Below are 21,004 nucleotides of genomic sequence, written 5' to 3' on the forward strand. Positions count from 1 at the left end.
GAACAGTTAAGGCAGACAATCAGGATTAATTCTGATTGGGCTATTATCCGTAATATCTCCATCCAGGTGGAGCATGAAAACGTAGCACCTGACACAAAAAGGCTGAGAGACATTGAAGCACAGTAAAAAGATTAGTTGGGTGCCAAATAGAGATTTCCATTGGTGGCTGTAGCCCACAGTGAAGTGGCTTGGCTTGACCATGAGACCCATCATCAATACATTCATTCAAAATCATCCCCTAATACACATGAAAAGGATGTCCAGTGCCCCTCTAGCAGCACACATTGGAAAGTTTGGAGCTGTTAATTGTAAATGTGGAACTGCTTTGTTTTTGATGACTGAGAAAATATTGAAGTATTGAAGTAAAGCCCAACAAACTAACAACCAACATGACATTTCAACAGCTATTACTTGAACATCTGGAGTGCCTTGTGTCGAGACATGAACGATCGCTGCGAATGACTGTGGTTAAGCGACAATCGCAATCTCCATCAGGAGTTTCCAGTGAAGTGGAGGTTTTGAAGGCACTGAAATCATTATTTGAACATCATAAAGCTTTGGATGAAAAGGTGAGAAGGTAATTGGTGGGACAGAGAACAAAGACTTGTGACTGAGAATCACATTTGTGCCTTTGTGAACTCACTCAAAATATATGATAAATAGCAAGGTCAGATTGCCTCCAATTCTTTAGAATCATGATCAGAGATCTGCTGGGGAACTCTTGAATTTAAGAAAAGTGAATTAGGTATAGAAATGAAAAACTGTATTTAAAATACTTTGGGTGATTGTTCTTTGAGTACTTTGATGAAGTAAATTGCTGTTACCCATTTACTGTGGACTCGAACTGGAATTGTGACTGACCATTAAAGTCACAATGCGATTGACTGTCGCTGGATGTGATTTTTCACCAAATCTGCTCAATTTTTTTATTAATTGAATGTGGGCGTCGCTGTTAAGGCCATCATTTATTTCCCATCCCTAATTGCCCTGAGAAGGTGGTGGTGAGCCGCCGCCTTGAACCGCTACAGTCCGTGTGGTTTTTGTGGCGGGATTGTACAACTGAGTGGTTTGCTTAGGCCATTTCAGAGGGCAGTTAAGAATCAACCACATTGCTGTGGGTCTGGAGTCACATATAGGCCAGACCAAATAAGGATGGTATGTTTCCTTCCCTAAAGGACTTCAGTGAACCAGATGGGTTTTTACAACAATCCGGTAGTTTCATGCTTACCATTACTGATACTAGCTTTTTTTATTCCAGATTTTATTTAATTAACTGAATTTAAATTCCCTAGCTGCCATGGTGCGATTTGAACTCATGTCTCCCGGTTATTAGTCCAGGCTTTTGGATTACTAGTCCAGTAACATAACCACAATGCTACCATACCCAAATGCTGAGAGATGGGTTCACCTAACCTTCTCCTTAAATGTGAAAAGCTTTGCTTGTAGCTCTGAAGACATTACTGCAATTATGAAGACTTGTAAATTGAATATTTGTTATTTGACAGATGCCAAGTGGCATTGTGTTTATTTCTTTGCTGCAATTTTCATTATGTGTGATAAGCTGTTAATCCATTTTGCTTCCGACATGAATGTTGCAGTCATGGGAATACTGTACTCTGTTGTGGTACTTCTGTGCATATGAATGAGAATCAACAGTGCTGCATAAAAGAAGAATTGTTGCTCTAAGTATTTCGCCTAGAATAATGGGATTTAATAACCAATTCCTCAGATTGCCTCCATTTTCAAATAATCATAATGATAGGCTTACTGGGAAACTCCTCTTAAAAAGTGATTTAGTTCTAGAACTATAAAGTGCAATTGAAATAATTTGGGTGATGGCTCTTTAATTACTGCTGCCACTCACTCACTACAGACTAGAATTGTGACTGACCATCAAAATCTCTGGTTGACAGCCCCCAGTTGCGATTTTGGTTTTCCACCCAACCTGCCCTGTGACTAATTCCTGATAAAGATAGATTGCAAACCTTATAAATTGGCTTTGTGAGGAATTCCACCAAATTTATTGGGAATGTGAGTCAAACCAAAGTCAGCTACTCCTACTACAACAACTTGCATTTATAAAGCACCTTTAACGTAGTAAAACATCCCAAGGCTCTTCACAGTAACAGTATCAAATTAAATTTAGCGCCAAGCCACATAAGGCGCTATTGGGACAGGGAACCAAAAGCTTGGTCAAAGAGGTAGGTTTTAAGGAGCATCTTAAAGGAGGAGAGAGGCGGAGAGGTTAAGGGAGGGAATTCCAGGAAGGTGACTGGTTCAGATTCTACTGACAAGATGTGAGAAATAACAGTCTTAAATTGAAGTTTATATGTAGAGGTTTGAATTATTCATCTGTAAATTCAATTAAAGACAGTACATTTGATAAGCAGAAATTTGCACAGAGGTCAGTATAAACCTAGGACACTGCTTTCTTTTCTCTGGTTTGAAAGATTACCCTGCTGGATTTCAGATGTCTTGCACTGGAAACCTTGTTTGTAAAAAAAAAAGTGTATTTTTACTTGAATCAATGAAATAACTTTGCTTCCATCACAGTTCACGGCACATAAAGAAGTCATTTGGCCCATTAAGTTTGTGCTAGAGCAATCCAAAACTAATGCCACTTCTATGCTCTCTCCCGATAGCCCTCTGGTTTCAAATAAAATATCCAGTTTTCCCTTTTAATAGTACAATGGTCTCTGCTTCATCTGTTCCCTGTTGCAGAGATTTGCATGCCCTATGTAACGACATTTCTCTTAAACCCTCTCCCCTCGTGATATTTTTAAATTGTTGACCCCTCATTACCTGACTCCCCAACCAGAGGAAAATAGTCTTTTCCTATTCACTTTATTAAAACCTTTTTGTAATTTAAACTTAAACCTCTGTTAAATCTCCTTGGTCTTCTTCGCTCCAATGAAAATAGTCCTAGTACCTCAAGTCTTGTCTCTTAACTATAGTTTCCCACTCTCCGCATCATTCTGGTAAATCTTTGCTGTTCAAATTCTATAGCTTTAATGTCTATAATGAGGTACCTGAACCTGCACACAGTACTCCAATGTTTTGCAGAGATTTATCATGATCTCTTTGCTCTTATACTGTATGGCCAGGATTTTAGCCCAGAGCCGGGAAGGGGATGGGGTGGGGTTGAATCACAGACGGGGAACCTGGAAGTACGGGTTTCCCGGACGTCCTTCTGATTTTGACATAAGGACGTCTTTCTTTTTTTGCCAGTTTCCCATCTGACAGGCCGGCCTGATTGACAGGCTGGTCTCAGTCAAGGAAGAGAACAGGTAAGTGTTCAGGTAAGTCTTAGATTGTATCGAATGGTGCGGGGGTGGGGGGGGTGCATGAGTGGGCATGGAGGCATCGGTCGGGGGGGAGTCAGTCATCGGAGGTCAGTCAACGGAGGGGGCGATCGGGTGTCAGTCACGGGGGGGGGGTGTCGGGATCAGGGGTCGCGATCGTTGAGAGGGGTCCACGATCATTGGTGGGGGTGGGGGGGCGTTTGCGATCATTGGAGGGGCGGGTGGTGTTCGCTGCTGGGAGACTTATTGAGCCTGGAGGAAGCACTCCTGCTCCTCCGGGCCCAAGCAGTGCTATAAAGACACTTACGTGCAGTTTCAGGCCTTCTCGCCTCCTCTCATGCGGCATGATGGGGAAGGCCCGGGAATCCCGCCCCCAGAGGTTGAAATTGCAAAACCTGAAAAAATGGAGGCACGCAGCCTCCTTGAAAGGTGTTAATGAGCAACCTGCGAGTGGGTTGGTTGCCCGCCCCTCGTCCTGCCCCAGTGAAAACCAGAAATGGGCGGGTCTGAAATTGTTGCAATTTTCAATTCCCCATCCCGCCCCAATCCCACCCGTTTTTCCCGTTTAAAATCCTGCCCTATATCTCGATTTATAAAACCCAAATATTGTTGGTTTTTTAAAATGGTTTTATCTACGTGTCCCAGCACTTTCAGGCAATTATGTATTTGAACTTCCAGATTCATCCACACCCTTCAACGTCTATCCATTCCCAACAGACCAGTTTCTCTGAGGCAACATTTCTATTTGAAATTGGCTTTGGACTGATTTGAGTATTCTCTTTAATGAAAACTGATGTGATCTTTTAATACACTGGATTAAAAAGTAGATAACTGTTTCTTATACAGGCCATTCCAACAGTTTGACTTTTGGATGGAGATGGAGCAGATGTGATTCAAAATAGGAAAATGTGAAATAATATATTTTAGAAGTAATAATAGTCAAAGGAAATACAACTTAAATGGTAATATTTTCAAGGGGTAGAAGAACAGAGGGACCTTGGTGTGGAGATGAATAGATCATTCAAAGTGACAGTGCAAATCGATACAGCTGTAAAAAAAAAAAGACAAACTGAAATCTTGATTCTGAATCTAGAGGCATAGAATACAACATCGAAGAGGCAATGTTAATCTTAGGCCACTGTTGGACTATTGCGTACAGTTTTGGCCACCTTGATTATAGGAAGGATATAAAAGCAATGGAAGCATGGGGTGCTTCCAGATATGAGTGATTACAGTTGTGACGAGAGACTTGAGGTTAGGGCTTTTTTCATTAGATCTGAGAAAGTTTAGGGATAATCTGTTAGTATCACATGGAGCTTCCTGAAGAATCACCACGGAGCTTGAGAGCACAGCACGATTTGAGAACAGGCCTGTTTGTTGCTGCTTGTCACAGTATTTTATTTTAAAGCAATTGATACTTAGTATCCATTTTAATTAATGGTACCGATCAGTTTATTGATGAGCTGAACAACCAACAGCGTGCTAAATGGGAGATTGCTTTATTTCCTGAATATGTGAATCTAACTGATCTTTCTTTACTGCATTTTAGGGGTTACTTTAAATTCATCACTTGCTTTCCTGGTGATCCTTTTATCTCTTGAGATGTATTCAGGGTTCATACTCTTATCGAGATTTATGGTATTTGAATTATCCCAAAAGCTTTCATTGTCTTGAGCCTTTATCGACTGCCCCTTTGAAATGTGTGGTGCTGCCACGCTGACAGTTTAATAAGAAAACCATTCAGAGTGTCACATAAAAGATGAGCACATTGTTTTTTTTTCCCTGTGCCTCCTTCCTGGTCTCCCAGCATCATAGTGAGTTCTGTGTACAATTATTCTGCCACATTTAGATTACTGCAAAGCAGTTTCTGCTTTATGGAGAAGCATATATCTCTGGAGTCAGATTGACTTTGTTGCACACTTCAGCACAAGGAGTAAAGTTCTCAGGTTGAAATTCAGATTCATGGCAGCAATGCAACTGGAGTTTCCCATGATTTGGGATATTGGGGTCGGACTTGTATCAGACATGCTGTGTCATGCTGCTATTTGTCCTATAGTGCAGCAACATATTGACATCAGATGTGCACCCATTCAGAGACTGGAAACCCACTTAGGTAGGATTTCATTGGTGATTCCTGTGAGTGACAGTACACATCAGATCTATGCAACCATTGTGCACTTGAAAATGAACTGGTCTCTCATTGTAGTGTGCAATATAACTCACCCTTACAGTGTGCTGTTCCTACATCTGTGCAGCTTAATGTCTGACTGCTGGGGGTCCCCCCCCCCACTCCCTCCATAGCTCCTCACGACAGCATGGCTAAGATAGGTAATTTGCTATACTGGATGGTTGTGGGTGTGAACCTGCATCTTAGTGCACCATGTTGCTCCTGCACTGTGCTGCTCTAGTCGCAACTCTCTTTCCCTGTGTTCAGTTTTATTAATCTAACCTAAAATGGTGAATCACAAAGCGCATTTCCTATTTTTAATTCCTCAAGGTTCGTGAGCGTCTCCGAGTTGCACTGGAGAGGGTATCAGCGCTGGAAGAACAACTGTCTTCAGCCAATCAGGAGGTAGGACTGTAAATTTTTGCAAGGTTGTTTGATTTCTGCACCCTTTAGTTTGGAAAATACTGACCTTTGTGCTGCATACTTCCTTTTCACTCTAAATCAAATGGAACCTACAGATAGATTATTTACTCCAAACAACTTTCTGTGTATTCATTTTGTTTGAAACAATGCAGTTTTGTATAAAGAGATTGAATTAACCCTCCCCTGGTATATAAACTCAAACACCATGGGATAGAGTATCCGCTAGATTGCACTGGATTTATCAGCACAATCTGGCCGAACCAGCGCTAAACTTTGAGGAATTTCTATTTACGCTGGGTGTAATTAGAGTTTCTGCAATCTTTTGTGCTAGTTGAAAAATCATTGCACCGAATCCAGACCTGCCCATGAAACTGCCCACCCACCCACCCCCATCCCGATCGAAATAACGAGGATGGCGAGTTTCCACCGATTGCGGCCGTTCGAAGAGAGTCTTCAAATTAAGCTCGGTTTCTTAGGCGTGTAGGCACGTTTTAATCGTTTTTACATATTAAAAAATATTTAATTTACTAAGAAACTGACTAGTGTACACCAACGAAAGTAGTAAATTGTTCAGTATAATTTTTTTAAATCATTTTCAGTGATTTTAAAATCAGGTTACTCACAGGCGGAGGACTAGACACTCTTCTTAAAAATTCTTATTTTTTGTGATAAGCCCATTTTCAGCTGTAATAAAACTGCACCAGGTCACCACTCTTAAATACTTCTTAAATACATCAATAAATATTTTTTATTGCAAAGAAAACAGAACGATTATGCTCTGTTAAGCTGCTGGATTGCGCTGGCTCATGGAAGATTTTACATCTGTGATTATGCAAATACATTTTAGCGGAAACTCAAGCTGTAACCTAGCCGGCGCATTTTTCGAGTGCAAATTGCACCCAATTCACGATTGCGCCCAAAGCGGAAACTTTACCCCCATACGGTTAGTGCAACAAATGCAATTTACAGCGCTTTAAGCTGAAATAAAATGTCCCAGCTTTCACATGCATATAGGGTTGCCATTTTGTCCATCTTTTGCATGGACTGTACAGGCATTTCAAAATAAAAGTTCACTTTTTCTTTTTTCATTTACTTTGGTGTCCCTTGTTGTGGAGGCAGTAATTATTAAAGCTGTTAAATTTTCACCAGCATCAGAGCAAGCATCAGAACCTGAGCAATGCTTCCATTTTCACCCAATGCTCTGCCCCTTCATCTCCCCTACATCCTGCCACCTGATCAGTTTGGATATGTCTAAAGATTGCAACCCTACTTGCATGATTTACAAATTTCAATACAAAAAGATTATTTAGAACAAGTTGAGCATGTATATATAATGGAGCTCTTGCCTGTCCCAACAAAGAACAACTATAGCTGTACTATTCAAAAGATATAAATACGAGTTTTGGCTTCATACTGTATTGAAATTGGTGGCCGAAGGTTACCATCACAGTTTGCTTCTGTGCAAAGAACAAAATGCAGCATTGTGGCTCCAGTCTGCACTTTTGAGTGTCGTGAAATAATTGCACCCAGCACCACTGTTAACAGTTAGTATAACAACTAATTTCATGGTGTAGCACTATGCAAAATGGGCTTATTTTACACGAGTCTAGAGGGACTGTTGTATTTTCTCTACTCTTCCACCCTTTAGTACTGAGACAAATTCCAATAAAAAGTGGTAAGTTATTAAAAGCAGCTATTCTTCCAGTGTTGAAGATGATTACATTTTAGAATTTAAAAAAACCTACTCTATAGTATGAGTATCCCATCTGTACAGTTTCAAAATAGTGAGGCCAACAGCATTGGTTTGGGGCTTGTGTGCTGTCCACAGAATTAACAAACTTCTACTGCTGGTGCTGGAAAGCCAAACATGGTCCATGTCCCAGTTCCTTCCATAGTGGCATGATATGAAAATCCTATTGTGAGGATAAAAGGGAAGTATTAATTTAGTGCATAGATTGAGATAGTTTAATCCATGGACTGGAGTCTGTTGATAGGCATGAAGAAGTATTCAGGGGATATAACCTGAGAATGTGAAGCTCAATTGGTTTATTAATATCATCTGAATCCCTCGATAGTTTATGTCTTTGAAACATACTGAAGCCTTCAATGATATTTTTATATATACAAGTTTGGAGCCATTTTTTTAGAGGTTTTTTTTCCTATGCCATTGATGGGTGTCATGGTGGACAGCAACTGAATTAGCATCATATTGGGTTTTATTTCACCACGTTATAGGGAAACTGCATATACTCTCCATACAATATATCATGTTAAATCCATAATTACAAGATGAGCACCAGATCCTGTTGATCTTTGTGGAGTTATTCAATTCAGAGTTTCCTAGTTCTGAATGGGATGAAAGATTGAACTATGTTTTAACTCCTATTTCACTAGCTAGCAGGAATTCAAGCATGTAAGATGCCTTGACCTACCCTACTACAGAATGCGATTAAATTAAATATCTATGGAATTGCACCCCAGTAAAGGAGTCAATGGGCTGGATTTTGCATTCGTTAAACTTGCACTTGTCCATGGACTTTTCATGGGGTTTTGCACGGTAAGTTCCCTCTCATGAGGCGCTCAGTCCAACGCGGTGCCCTCTACAGGGCATCTGGGAACTGTGTGAATGGGCAAGCAACTGTGTATCTCCTTAACCAATCAGGTTAAAGCATCGTTAATGAGCAGCGCAGAGTCTGAACCAGGAAGTGTAAGTTAGAATAGTGAATTCAATGTCAAATCAGGTACAGAAAGTGAAATATAGAGGGTAAGAAATATTGAATTAAGAGACAGATAAAAGAGACAGAAAGAAAAAGTTTAAAAAATAAAAAAATTCAACTTTTTTTAAATGTCCAACAACAATTAAAATCTGAAGGAATGAAACTCCACACTTGTAAAAGTTAATTTTCAATGCCAGAGAGGTTGTTTGGCAGTCATTAAGACTTACCATGCAGTTTAAATGGTGCTTAGACTTGAAATGACTTGACGTACCTTTTTTTGGCGAGATTAGTTCGTATGCATCAGGTCAGTGCAGGAACTTCATGCCGTTCCATTCATTTGAATGGGGAGTCAGCCAGCTTTTGGAGGAGGGTCGGATCTGATACAGCAATTTCTGGATTTTTGCATTTGACTGCGCATGTGTGGTTGCCAGTAGTTGCTGTCCTATTTGCACAGAAATAACGGTGAGCGCTGTTAGCCCATGCATTATTTTCACAGCAAAACCCAACCTAATAGCTTCAGATGGGTGGAGGAGGGAAAACTCTACTGGCAAAGATCTGAGCAATTCCAATAATCATAGTCTCAGAATGTCAGTAACTATCCAAGGTTGTCACAATAATTTACAAAGCTGATAAATCATTGTTTTGACCGGTAAAAACCCCATCTATCGAGAATGTAAAGGAATTGTTGAACTAGGTACAAACTCAAACACAGTTTTGTGAATTGTTAAATTGAAGTATTTTTGAACATCAGGAAAGCATCAATATCCTGCTGAAAAGGCATGCTTTTATTTTTTGAAACATCTGCTTTGCAGTGGTTAGTTCCTCCACTGGAAGCTGATAGCCAGAGCTGGGAGCTGTGTAATACCAATCATTCCTACCGCTGACTCTTGATCTCTTGTGTTTTCAGTGCCTGTTGTCAGTCAGCCTGATAAGCAGAGAGTTTCTATTGATGACAACACAGAGCATTGTGATTGGAAATTGAGAAAATATGATGCAAGGAGAGATCACTGGCTCCATTACTTCGATATACTATGTACGACTTTCCCTCCAGAGTCGAGAATCCATATGGGACAAATTGTATATAGTTGTATATTTAGAAGCAGTTTTGCAGAATAAAGGGGACAAAATAACTTACTCACCTCATCAACATGCTGCAAAATACCAAGGTCCCCTTAATTTTACTGTTTTAATTTTTCATTTTCAACTTCAGACACACAGTATAATTTTGATCAGTAAATGGCAGTCATTTGAATGAGATGCTTTGATAAGGTGGCTGGAGATTGCTTTAAGTGAAGTTATTGAGGCTTCATTTACATTTCACTTGTCTCTTTTTTTGATAAAGCATAAGTAGATGTTCACCTAGCTCTTCATATAGAAAAGGATTCTCCAGTCACTGCAGAGCAGTAATCAGCAAGGCAAGCAGAACTAATTGCCTTACCAATACTATGCCAGTCTGAGGTGGTCATGCTGAAGCTGCAAAGTGCTTCAGCCAGACCACACCTTGAATATTATATTCAATTCTGGTCACACAACCATAAGGGAATGGCCAGTCCCTGGAATTGGTGCAGAGAAGGCCAGCCTCGAGTGTGAGAGGACTGAGTTGTGAGGGAAGGCTCTTAACTTGAAAGGAGATGAATGAGAGGGGGCCTTATAAAAGTATATAACATATTAAGTGGGATAGAAAAGGTTATTCCTGAGCATTGTTTCAAATTAAACCAATGATTGTGGGACAATCTTGTAAAAGGCAAGTTAGGAAGCATTTCTTCACACAAAGAGTGATTTATACCTGGAATGCTCTCCCAGGTAGGTTAATGGAGCCAAAAACTCTGAAATAATTCAGCTAATGCTGTGACAGGGATGACCATTGGCTTCTTTTGAAGGATCAGTTCGCTGGTCTCATTCATCTGAATTTACCTCCTGTTGTGATTACAATGTTTACCTATTCTTGGAGCACAATAGACTTGCAAATTTTTAGTTGCTTATAAATAGATAATGTTCACTTACAACTATGATGATATTGTTTGTGTGGACTCAAGAAAAGAAATGGAGATGAATAGAGAAGAATCAGGACTTTGTGAAAAACGTGTTTGTAGAACAGATTAAGTGTTAATCAAGGTTTTCCAGGAGTAAATGTTAGTCTAGTTCTAAGAAAGATAAACTTCAAAGATCCAGCATAAATGCAGTAAATAAATTGATTATGCAGACAGCCCGGTTGTGTACATTGATGTAGTGAAAAGCTGTAGAATTGAATAGTCTGGTGCAGGTTTCACTGTTCACTGCACTGTGTTCACTGTTTCTACTGGCATTCAGTTTTGTTCCCAGTCTTGGCCAATCCACTAGAGAATGCAGAGTATACAGGCTGGCTACTCCCCCAGTGAGAGCAAGTAACATAGTTGTTTGCACTAGGGGACCATCTAGACACATAGTGGTGGTGTTGCCAGGGACCTGGGAGCAGAACACCTGACTTCTCTCTTGGCCAGAGGGTCTTCCATGGCATGAGGGAATTAAAAAGAGAAGAGCTAACAACTGAAATAATGGAGCTTAAAATAACCTGAAGACTAAAACATTCAGATTTTTCATTGGAAAGCAGTAGGATTTGCAGTGAGCAGCAGGAGCCTTTCCTCCTCCTCTTCCTTCAGATCAAAAACATGCTTCAAGGTCAAATTATAAACCATTGATCCTTTGCTTAAGTTAATAACAAAACGTGGGTTGTTGTCAGATTCTAGCATAAGAGGAACCCTTACTGTTTCGTGATGCCATAAGTTGTGTTCATGTGAAAAGGGAGATAGTCTCATTTCTGCATTAAAACAATAACTTGTATCTTGCACCAGCAGTACTCCTAACAGATTCCTGTAACAATCTACTAGCTGAATGTATCTATGTTTTGCTAGATGGAGATGGAATTTTGTGGGAGGTGACCGTGTTTCACAATATATATTGTCGATTAAATATTTTTATAATCTTGTACTATCTGATCTGGCTGCAGGAATGATGCAGAAAAGGGATCCATTCCATTTCAATGATTTCCATTTGGCAAAGCAGAGAGAAGCTGGATTACTGCCAAAACCTCAGCTCTTAAAACAGCAACTTATATTTGTACAGAACCTTTAATGTAGTAGAATGTGCTAAGGTACTTCACAAAGGAGAAATAGAAACTAAGCAACAATGGAAGAGTTAGGAGGGGTGACCAAAACCATGATCAAAAAGAGACATTTAATTTCATAGAGATAGGTAGCAAGATGGAGGGGTTTAGGGAGGGAGTTTTAGATAGTCAGGCTGAGCAGTACGTCACTAGTGCCGAAGGGAAGGGTGAATGGAATAGCAAGGCAACCAGAATTGGAGGACTGAATGATGCAGACAGGGACCTTTTCCAGAGTTAAAGAGGTGGACAAGGCCATAGAGGGATTCATAACAAGAATGGTGCATTGGGGACAGGCAATTGGAGATGGCTAAGGATAGGGGTGATGAACAACGAGACTGAATGTGGGCAACAGAGTTTTAGATGAGTTGGCATTTGTGTAGGGCCAAGTTTGGGTGGTCAGCGAGGAGGGCTTTGGAGAAGTCAAAAGCATAGACAAGATTGGCGATGTATTCAAGGACCTTGGAGAGGAATGGGAGGTTTGATGTGGGGTGCTAATTGGGAGGGTAGATTTGATTGAGAGTTGGCTGTTTGAGAGGGAGGGGAATGATGACAATAGTTTTGAATTGGAGGAGAATGGTGCCTGTGTAGAAAAGGCTATTTATCATGTCTGCAAGAGCTCTAAAGGCAAGAAAAGCTAGTTGAGTGGTCAGGAACTGGATGGGGTGGGGACGGAAGCATGGGCAGGTCAAGGGTGGGTTTTCTCCAGGAGATTATCAGTCTAATGATACAAAGGAGATGGGGGCTAATCTAAAGAGTGATAAGAGGATGGGATTGAGGGGCAGAAGGGGCCTGGGGTAGAACATGGTAATTTGAGTTCTTCATTCTCTATCAAAAGTCTCAGACCGCCCACTATTTTAATAGTTCAGCTTACTTTATATTTGCAGCAGATATTGTCCTGCTTGTCTGAATCGAGTCTAACTGCCTCTGCAGCTCCAGGGGAGTGCCCATACCCTTAATTATGAAATAAATCTCAGCTTCAAATAAAAGTATTAGCGTTCCAGCAAAGGATATACACGACAGTACTTTACATAATTCCAAATAATGCTGCATATTTTCTAATTTATAACATTTAAACAGTCTGGAGTGGACTTCAACTGGGGTCCTTGATGAATTTGTGTTAATACCAGATGCAAAGCAGCTCAAGTATCATCAATGTTATGTCATGAAAAGTGGCATTACTTTATAATGTCTAAGCAGCAATATTCAGCACAGCCACACTGGGTCCATAGCAAAATAACAGTTATGAGGCGTAGTCACTTGCAGTAACTGCGGAAGTTACTGCAAGTGACTGCACCTCATAACTGTTATTTTGATATGGACCCAGTGTGGCTGTGCTGAATATCGCTGCTTAGCGATACCATGGTGATTGCCTATTATGTTTTAGCATCTTGGGCGTTCTTGTGGTGGTTTCTGTAATTGTAATCTTTCTTACTATGGTAACTGATTGATTTATTGTCTTTCTCTTCCTCTCCACTTGAAGTAAATGGAAGCTGTCTCTGGTTTTTGAGGAGCTAGAAGTGTGATAAATTCTTTGTGATAGCATGTCCTTGTCACTGAACAGTAATTATGGACATTCTGACATTAATCACACTGCATGGTTCAGGATTAAATGATCGTGATAGTTTGTTGGTCACTGGCGAAGCAAAACTGGGCAACCGTTGTCAATTTTTGATGGCATACTTCAGGAATGTTGATCAGCGTATGTTTATATTGTCAGTTTGCTTTTTGGTCTATTTTATGAAGAATAGTGTCAGGGATTTGTATTGGAGAAAGTTGGGAGCCTGGTTCAGAGTTTTAAGCTAAAATCTACAGGTAACTTACCTGTGGATTGTGGGTGTTGCTCTGTAGCTATGCAGGAACTTACTGAGTTCTTCTGATGGGTACAGTGAAGCTAGTTTTCTGTAGCGTTTCCTCTGAGCACTGACTCTCCGAATTGGCTTTCGTCCAATGAGGGCTAACCCTTCGATATCAGAAGAAGTAGTAATGTGCAAAGCTTTTGAAGTTGTTGCCATTGAAGGTTGAGCACTGAGCAGTTTTCATCACTTCAGGGATTACCAAACAGGAAAACATTTTGTCTAACTCTGCTTGTTGCTGAAGATTTTGTGATGTCTACAACTCGATACCAGGAGAATTCAACAATTATCATTAGATAATCTCCAGAGGGAAATTTGCCGCAAAAGTCAAGTGTCATTTTTGTCGAGATTTGTCAGGTAATTCTGACCTGCAGAGGTTGAGTATTGTTCATGGGCAATGTGGTTTCCACACATTTGTCTATGTCTATGTCCAGAAAACATAACAATTTAAAGACACCTTGTTGTGTCCTTTTGTGGGCTAATGTTCAGGCAATGGTCTGTAGTTTATGGGATGATCTGAGTGTTGTGTCTTGCAGAATGATCTCGCCATTTGGGTTAGCATTAACATCATCAAAGGGGTTGAAAAATTATTTCGGAGCACAGTATCGAGGCTTGAGTTGCTTGGACCCGACTTAGTAATGTCAGCTATTTAACCTGTTCTGAAATCCTGGATCAAGTGTTGCAAGGTTGCATAATTTTTGGTCTCGTTGAACTTCCTACACAGGTTTACTGAGGGATGATGGTCAGTTTTTCCTGTATATGTAGAAAATGGTTCAACTCGGTCACTGTAGCTATTCTTGATAGAGTATTTCATCCTGAATCCAGCTGTCTGGGACACATCTTTTAGCTCTTCCTCCATCTCAGAAACTTTCTTTTCCAGTGCATGTTTTTCCTTTTAATCCATCTTGCTTTTGGAAAGGACAGATTTCATTCTTGTTTTTGAAATTTGCTAATTTACCTGCAGTGGCTTCCTTTAGCATAGGTTTTAAGATTAAAAATATGATCTTTTCATTAAAATCTCTTGTAATCTCTCTGAATCTGCCCTGTGTGCTTTTACTTGAGTGAATTCCAGCTGTGCCTCTTGCCCTTATGCTATAAGTTTCTATTTTTGTCTGTATTGCGCATTTTGGTTGCTTCATTGACTGACTGTACTTTAGTTTGAGTGCCTTGTATTAAGAGTTTGAGCTATGGTGTGTTTTCTGGCATTGTACGGTGACTTAAGTCAGGTCAGAAGTGGGGATGTTCACTGATGATTGCACAGTGTTCAGTTCCATTTGCAACCCCTCAGATAATGAAGCAGCCTGTGCCCGCGTGTAGCAAGATCTGGACAACATCCAGGCTTGGGCTGATAAGTGGCAAGTAACGTTTGTGCCAGACGAGTGCCAGGCAACGACCATCTCCAACAAGGGAGAGTCTAATCACCTCCCCTTGACATTCAATGGCATTACCATCGTCAAATCCCCTACCATCACCATCCTGGGGGTCACCATTGACCAGAAACTAAACTGAACCAGCCACATAAATACTGTGGCTACAAGAGCAGGTCAGAGGCTGGGTATTCTGTGGCGAGTGACTCATCTCCTGACGCCCCAAAGCCTTTCCACCATCTACAAGGCACAAGTCAGGAGTGTGATGGAATACTCTCCATTTGCCTGGATGAATGCAGCTCCAACAACACTCAAGAAGCTCGACACCATCCAGGACAAAGCAGCCTGTTTAGTTGGCACCCCATCCAACATCTTAAACATTCACTTTCTCCACCTCCGGTACAGTGGCTGCAGAGTACACCATCTACAAGATGCACTGCATCTACTCGTGAAGGCTTTGTCGACAGCACCTCCCAAACTCGTGACCTCTACCACCTAGAAGGACAAGGGCAGTAGGCACATGGGAACACTACCACCTGCACGTTCCCCTTCAAGTCACATACCATTTTGACTTCGAAATATATTGCCGTTCCTTCAACGTCGCTGGGTCAAAATCCTGGAACTCCATGCCTAACAGCACTGTGGGAGATCCTTCACCACATGGACTGCAGCGGCTCAGGAAGGCAGCTCACCACCACCTTCTCAAGGACAATTAGGGATGGGCAATAAATGCTGGCCTTGCCAGCGACACCCAGATCCCTTGAATGAGTTAAAAAAAAAGTGGCGATCTCTTGCAAAATGATATTGGTTGCCATGTGATATGCAGGATTTACCTTTGGTCAGACATGTTCCCTATCCTCAAAAACAGAATACTGTGGATGCTGGAAATCTGAAATAAAAACAGAAGTTGTTGAACTTAATGTTGAGGCTGAAAGTTTGCATTGTGTCTCATCCAAAAATGAGGTACTGTTCCATCCTCCTCTGTGTCAATAACTTTGCAGTTTATGGCATGTGTTTCTGTGGCTTTTTTTGTTCTCATTGTCCTGCCGATTTTGTCTGTTCACAGTCCTGGCATCATTAGCATCACCTGCTTTGCTGGTGTTTGTTTAATGTCTGACACTTGGAATTGGGCCATTTCAAAGGCTCTGCTGAAGTCCAGTAAGACTGACCTTGATAGTAGAGTCTCATGGTGCATGTCCACATTTCTAGCATCGCAACAGGTTTTGGTTAGGCCTGTCAGAACATATTCACTTCATATTGACTTGTTCTTTGGCATCAAATACTCATTGAGCTTTTGAACAGCTACATCAAGCGTCATTCAGCTCTCCGATTTCTATCTCTGTTTTAAAAATAAATCAGAGACTCCTTCCCCTCCATAATGTAACAGCATGAGCCTGTCTGATGTCTGTTATATCAAAGGCAGCTAGAAATGTTTTAGTTCGGTCAATCCAATTTTCTCAACTGAAGTAGCCTCAATATTGCTTTGATGGCTGTCATATGGTAGGCTTTTTCTCAGCAACATTTGATACACAAACAATGGGGCAGAAATTGCTCGGAGCAGCGAACCAACAGTGCTCGCCGCTCCATAGATTTATACTAACCCACTAACTTTATTTTGGGCGCTTCCTCGAATAGGAAACGGAGAAGAGCCCAGTGTCAGTTCAAGTGAAGCTAGGACCTGGGGGAGCAGCAAGAGGCAGGCACTCTCCCCTCCACCAATCAGATCGCAGCAATTTTGACAAGCTGCGAAAATGTTTCGACAGGCTTCCAACGTGAAAACCAGGAAGTGAAAAGTATAACATTAAAATCATTGTAAAAACAGTTATAGACAGCGAAACAAAGAGAGGTTAAGAAATAATTTAATTAAATAGAAGAGACAAAAGGGAAAAGTAAAAAAAAATTCTAAATTTTTAAATTTTAAATAAAGCTTTTTAATGACCAAAGACTATTAAAATAAGGAGAACTGAGACTGCACATTTTTAAAAGTTAATTTTTAGTTGTTTGGTAGTCATTAAGACTTATCATGCTGTTAAAACTTAGTTTAAGCCTGGTATTTTTAAGTGTACCTGTTTCATGACGATATTAATTATTTTCCAGCTGGGTAGATGAGCAAGTTGCTGCTTTTTCAATGATTTCTCTGACTGCAGCAGGCAATATGTCTTTAATTCAAAGCTGTCATATTGCCGGCGAGCCTGTAGGTGCAGGTTCTGGATTTCCGCGTTTCACTGCGTATGAGCAAACGCCGGAACTTGCTGCTCCATTTTGCCACTAACAACGGTAAGCGCTGTTAAGCTCACCATTATCTTGCAAGCAACAACTGCCCCATTGTAACAGGAAATGTAACAGTTTCTGTGTGTTCAGTTTTTAATTGTTGTTGACAATGGGCCCAATACACTTAGTTTAGAAGAGCTGAAAGGTATTGTTCAAAGTAGTTACCTCAGTGTTGCCTGCACTAACTGCTTCCTGCAGGTCCCCCTCACTTCTGGCTTCTGTTCTGTAAGTCAGACATTCCCTTTCCTGTGTCTCCAGCCTATCACCGGGGTGCTCAATGAGATTGTGTTAGCGTTGGACAAAAAGTGTAGTGGATTAATATTTTGCAGCTGTATTTATGATAAATGCATAAGGCTGCAATTAATTCTTCAGCTGCTGCTTTGAGACCAAAAATTTGAGTGTGAGGGACTGGCAGATGAGAGTTATACTTCCAGGTTCGCATTGCTTTCTGCCCAAGGACGACACAGCTGCTTGCATGCATGCACCTCCATTCACCAGCAACGAGATGTGGGTTAAATGACAGTGAAGAGCTGAAAAACCACTTGTCTGTATGCTAACATTAAACAGATTAACTTTGAAACTTCTAAGGTAAGCCTTGCAACAGTTGCAGTGTGAAACTGAAGGAGAATGAGGCTACCTTTTCGAGGTGGTTTCTCAGTATTTGCCTAAGTTTGAGTTGGCCAACTTTGCTCCTAAATTATGCAATATGGTTTGTGTTAATGCAGAACCAAAATCACTTCTTCATTAAAAATTAACGGGTTATGTCAGCACTGTGTGATACGACCAAGTCTTGCGTTGATGGCTGAATTTTGAATTGTAAGGTGCAAAATTAAACAAAATCATACTGTACTTTGATAAAATGATATCCTCCCTGCCCCCCCTCCAATAAACAAAATGAACTGTTCAGCTTGTGAATGAGCATTCAGTGATGATGCACTGCAGGGTATCATTTTAAACATAAGATTTTTCCTTCACTGCATCATTTCTGAATGTGTATCTATCTATGATAATTCTCAGGCAATCTTCCAATTTAACTTTAACTGCAGAAATTCTTCAGGCCAATATAACCTTGAAAAGCAGCTTAGTTCCCTGCGAATGACTAATCTGAGGGTGATTTGCCATGAGCAAAACCCGCCCACACGACTTTTCAGAGGCCTTAAAATCCTTGAATCCCTAAGTATGGTTTCTATTGGAGATGTTAATGAGGTTCAAAAAGATGTACAGCCTGTATCACCAGAGGAGGATGCTGGCCACTCATGCTAAGTTTCCACCTCCCAAAATGTTTGCACTGAGTATTTTTGGAAACTTTGAAATAAAAGATTTTCGAAAGCAATATCACCTTCGAGCTGTCAAGTCTGTTTTGCAAAGCGCAATGCGGATACCCGACTAAGAGGAGACAGCTGTGGTGACAGCACATTATCAGACTTTCACCACAGATTCTATTTACAGACTGAAGTGCCACATTTGGAAATATGTGATATAAAAGGGTTGCTACTTTGGAAGACAACTCTTCCATTTATAAACATAAGCGTTGCATCACCGCATTTGCAAACAAGATAATTATAGTTAACTTGCAGTGACCTCTAACTATCACAGTTCCTGATACCAATTTCTTTGTGGGTCCGTTATCATTGGAGATGGATACTGTGGTGCACATCCTCGATTTCCATCGCACAAACATCGGCGGCCGTGCCTTCAGCTGCCTAGGCCCTAAGCTCTGGAATTCCCTTCCTAAACCGCTCCACCTCACTAACTCTCATCCTTTAAGTCGCCCCTTAAAACCTACCTCTTTGACTAAGCTTTTGGTCACCTGTGCTAATATCTCTTTATGTGGCTGTAAGTCAAATTTTGTCTGGTAACGTTCCTGTGAAGTGCCTTGGGATGTAAAGGCGCTATATAAATGCAAGTTGTTTCTGTTGTCAGGTAGAGAGGTTTAGGGAGGGAATTCGAGAGCTTAGGTCCTAGGCAGCTGAAGATGCCGCTGCCCGTGGTGGGGCGATGAAAATCGAGGATGCGCACCACAGTATCCATTTCTGGCTGGCCACATGCAGGCATTGATTGAGGCACAGAAACGCTCACAGTTGGCTGCCTGTTGTCTCAGCCAGAACAGACGCTGAGTCGATCCAGTAGATACGAAAGCAACTTTTTAAAAGCCTAAAGATGTATTTTGAGGAATAATGATTTGCGCCATTGGTCAGAAAGAACATTTTTGATTTAACTTGTTCTTTGTTATTATTTCAATCTCTTTCAGAGCCACGTAAGATCTCAACAAGCACTTTTGAGTTCTTTTATTCAAATTTTGACTCAATTACTGAAAATAAAGGGCTTTTAGATCTCCTCAATTTAAAGCTAACATTCTGAGCTGATTGAAGAATTTTAAGCAATCCATGTTGCTCTGGTCTCTGTGCCATCTCCATGTGCAGATTATGAGAACATTCCAGCCAGTTGATAGGCTACAGATAATGAAGGTTAATATAAATGAGAAACTCAAATAAAAATTAAACAAATGATGATGTAACTCCATTGTAATAAAAAATAAATTCTGGTGTTCTGATTTAAAATCATGTGACTGTTTGAAGGTTTAAATAATACAAAATGCTGCTGTAACCTTCTTGTCAATTTAATCCGTTGGACTGAAATATTAAGGTTTTCTCTGTATCCAGAAATGTAATCTTGTTGGGTTAGGAGATGTTTTCCACAGTGTTGAAAAATAGAGGTGAATGTTAGGTAATTATCTTAGATCATTCATCTACAAAGATTAACATTTAAAAAATTGTTTATATGCCACATTTGCATTACAGCCCTGCCACTGATGGTGGTCCATACTCTGTTGGCAATGCTTTTGGTGGTGCAGACTACCATCTCAAGAGGCCCATTTCACTATGCTGCAAGAGGCACAGCAAAGTCAGCAACAAACAATCAGACTGGCTGCTGTGCCGGCACTGTTCACACACCAGCAGTTCATTCTTGCATTGTTGATCTTATATATTTAGGTCAAGATAATAACCTTATATATTTAGGTCAAGATTCTGGCCAATGAGCTAACACCAGCATTACTAATCATCTAACTATTTGTAATCCGTCATTAGTCACTCAAGGCAATTCTATTGATTACATGGGTCCAGAGGACAATTCTTATCCATATTTCCAAAGCATATTTTCCAAACGTTGATAATGTAATAGTGATAAGGTATGTTGTACGTGTTCAGGATACGAGGTGGGTGCCAATGAGTCACAAGGCAGTAATCCAGTGGAACAAGTCTAATATGGTCATAGGGAAAGATTTTCTTTGTGTGCTATGTGTAACAAAATTGGAAATGCGCTTATAAAGAGCTGGTTTTTGATTTTGTTACTCGTAACGAAACGGGGACTCCTTCCCCTCAAATATTGCATGAGCAAGTTAATGAGTTGGTCTCACTAATATTCTAATTAATCTCCTATGGCATTGTTCATGGACAGATATAAACACAAAGTTAAAGTATGGTTTGGATAATTACATTCTAGTCTGTTACTGGAACTCATGAACTGTTTTTTAGCCTGGTTTCTTTTCCTGCAAACATCCTGGGCTGTTTTCCTAATATAATAACTTTTCACTGAGTGCATTTCACATAATGAGTCCAATAGTGTAGTGATCATGTTACTGGACTGGTAATCCAGAGGTCTGGATTAATAATCCAGAGAGCAGGAGTTCAAATCCTACCATGGCAGTTTGAGAATTTGAATCCAGTTTTTTTTAAAACCAGAAATAAAAAGCTGGTATCA

General features: G+C 40.5%; 1 protein-coding gene across 1 annotated transcript in view; it reads left to right on the top strand.

Annotated features, from left to right (window-relative positions):
* The window catches only part of ppfia4 (PTPRF interacting protein alpha 4), a 560,134-nt gene that overhangs the window by 405,110 nt on the left and 134,020 nt on the right, over positions 1–21,004 (top strand). Inside the window, exons 3-4 of the mRNA XM_068007385.1 lie at positions 405–569; positions 5,800–5,874. Coding sequence (XP_067863486.1) covers positions 405–569; positions 5,800–5,874 — 240 coding nt within the window. The remainder of the gene's footprint in view (positions 1–404; positions 570–5,799; positions 5,875–21,004) is intronic.

This window comes from Heptranchias perlo, chromosome 27, assembly GCF_035084215.1.
Source record: "Heptranchias perlo isolate sHepPer1 chromosome 27, sHepPer1.hap1, whole genome shotgun sequence".
Taxonomy (NCBI): Eukaryota; Metazoa; Chordata; class Chondrichthyes; order Hexanchiformes; family Hexanchidae; genus Heptranchias; species Heptranchias perlo.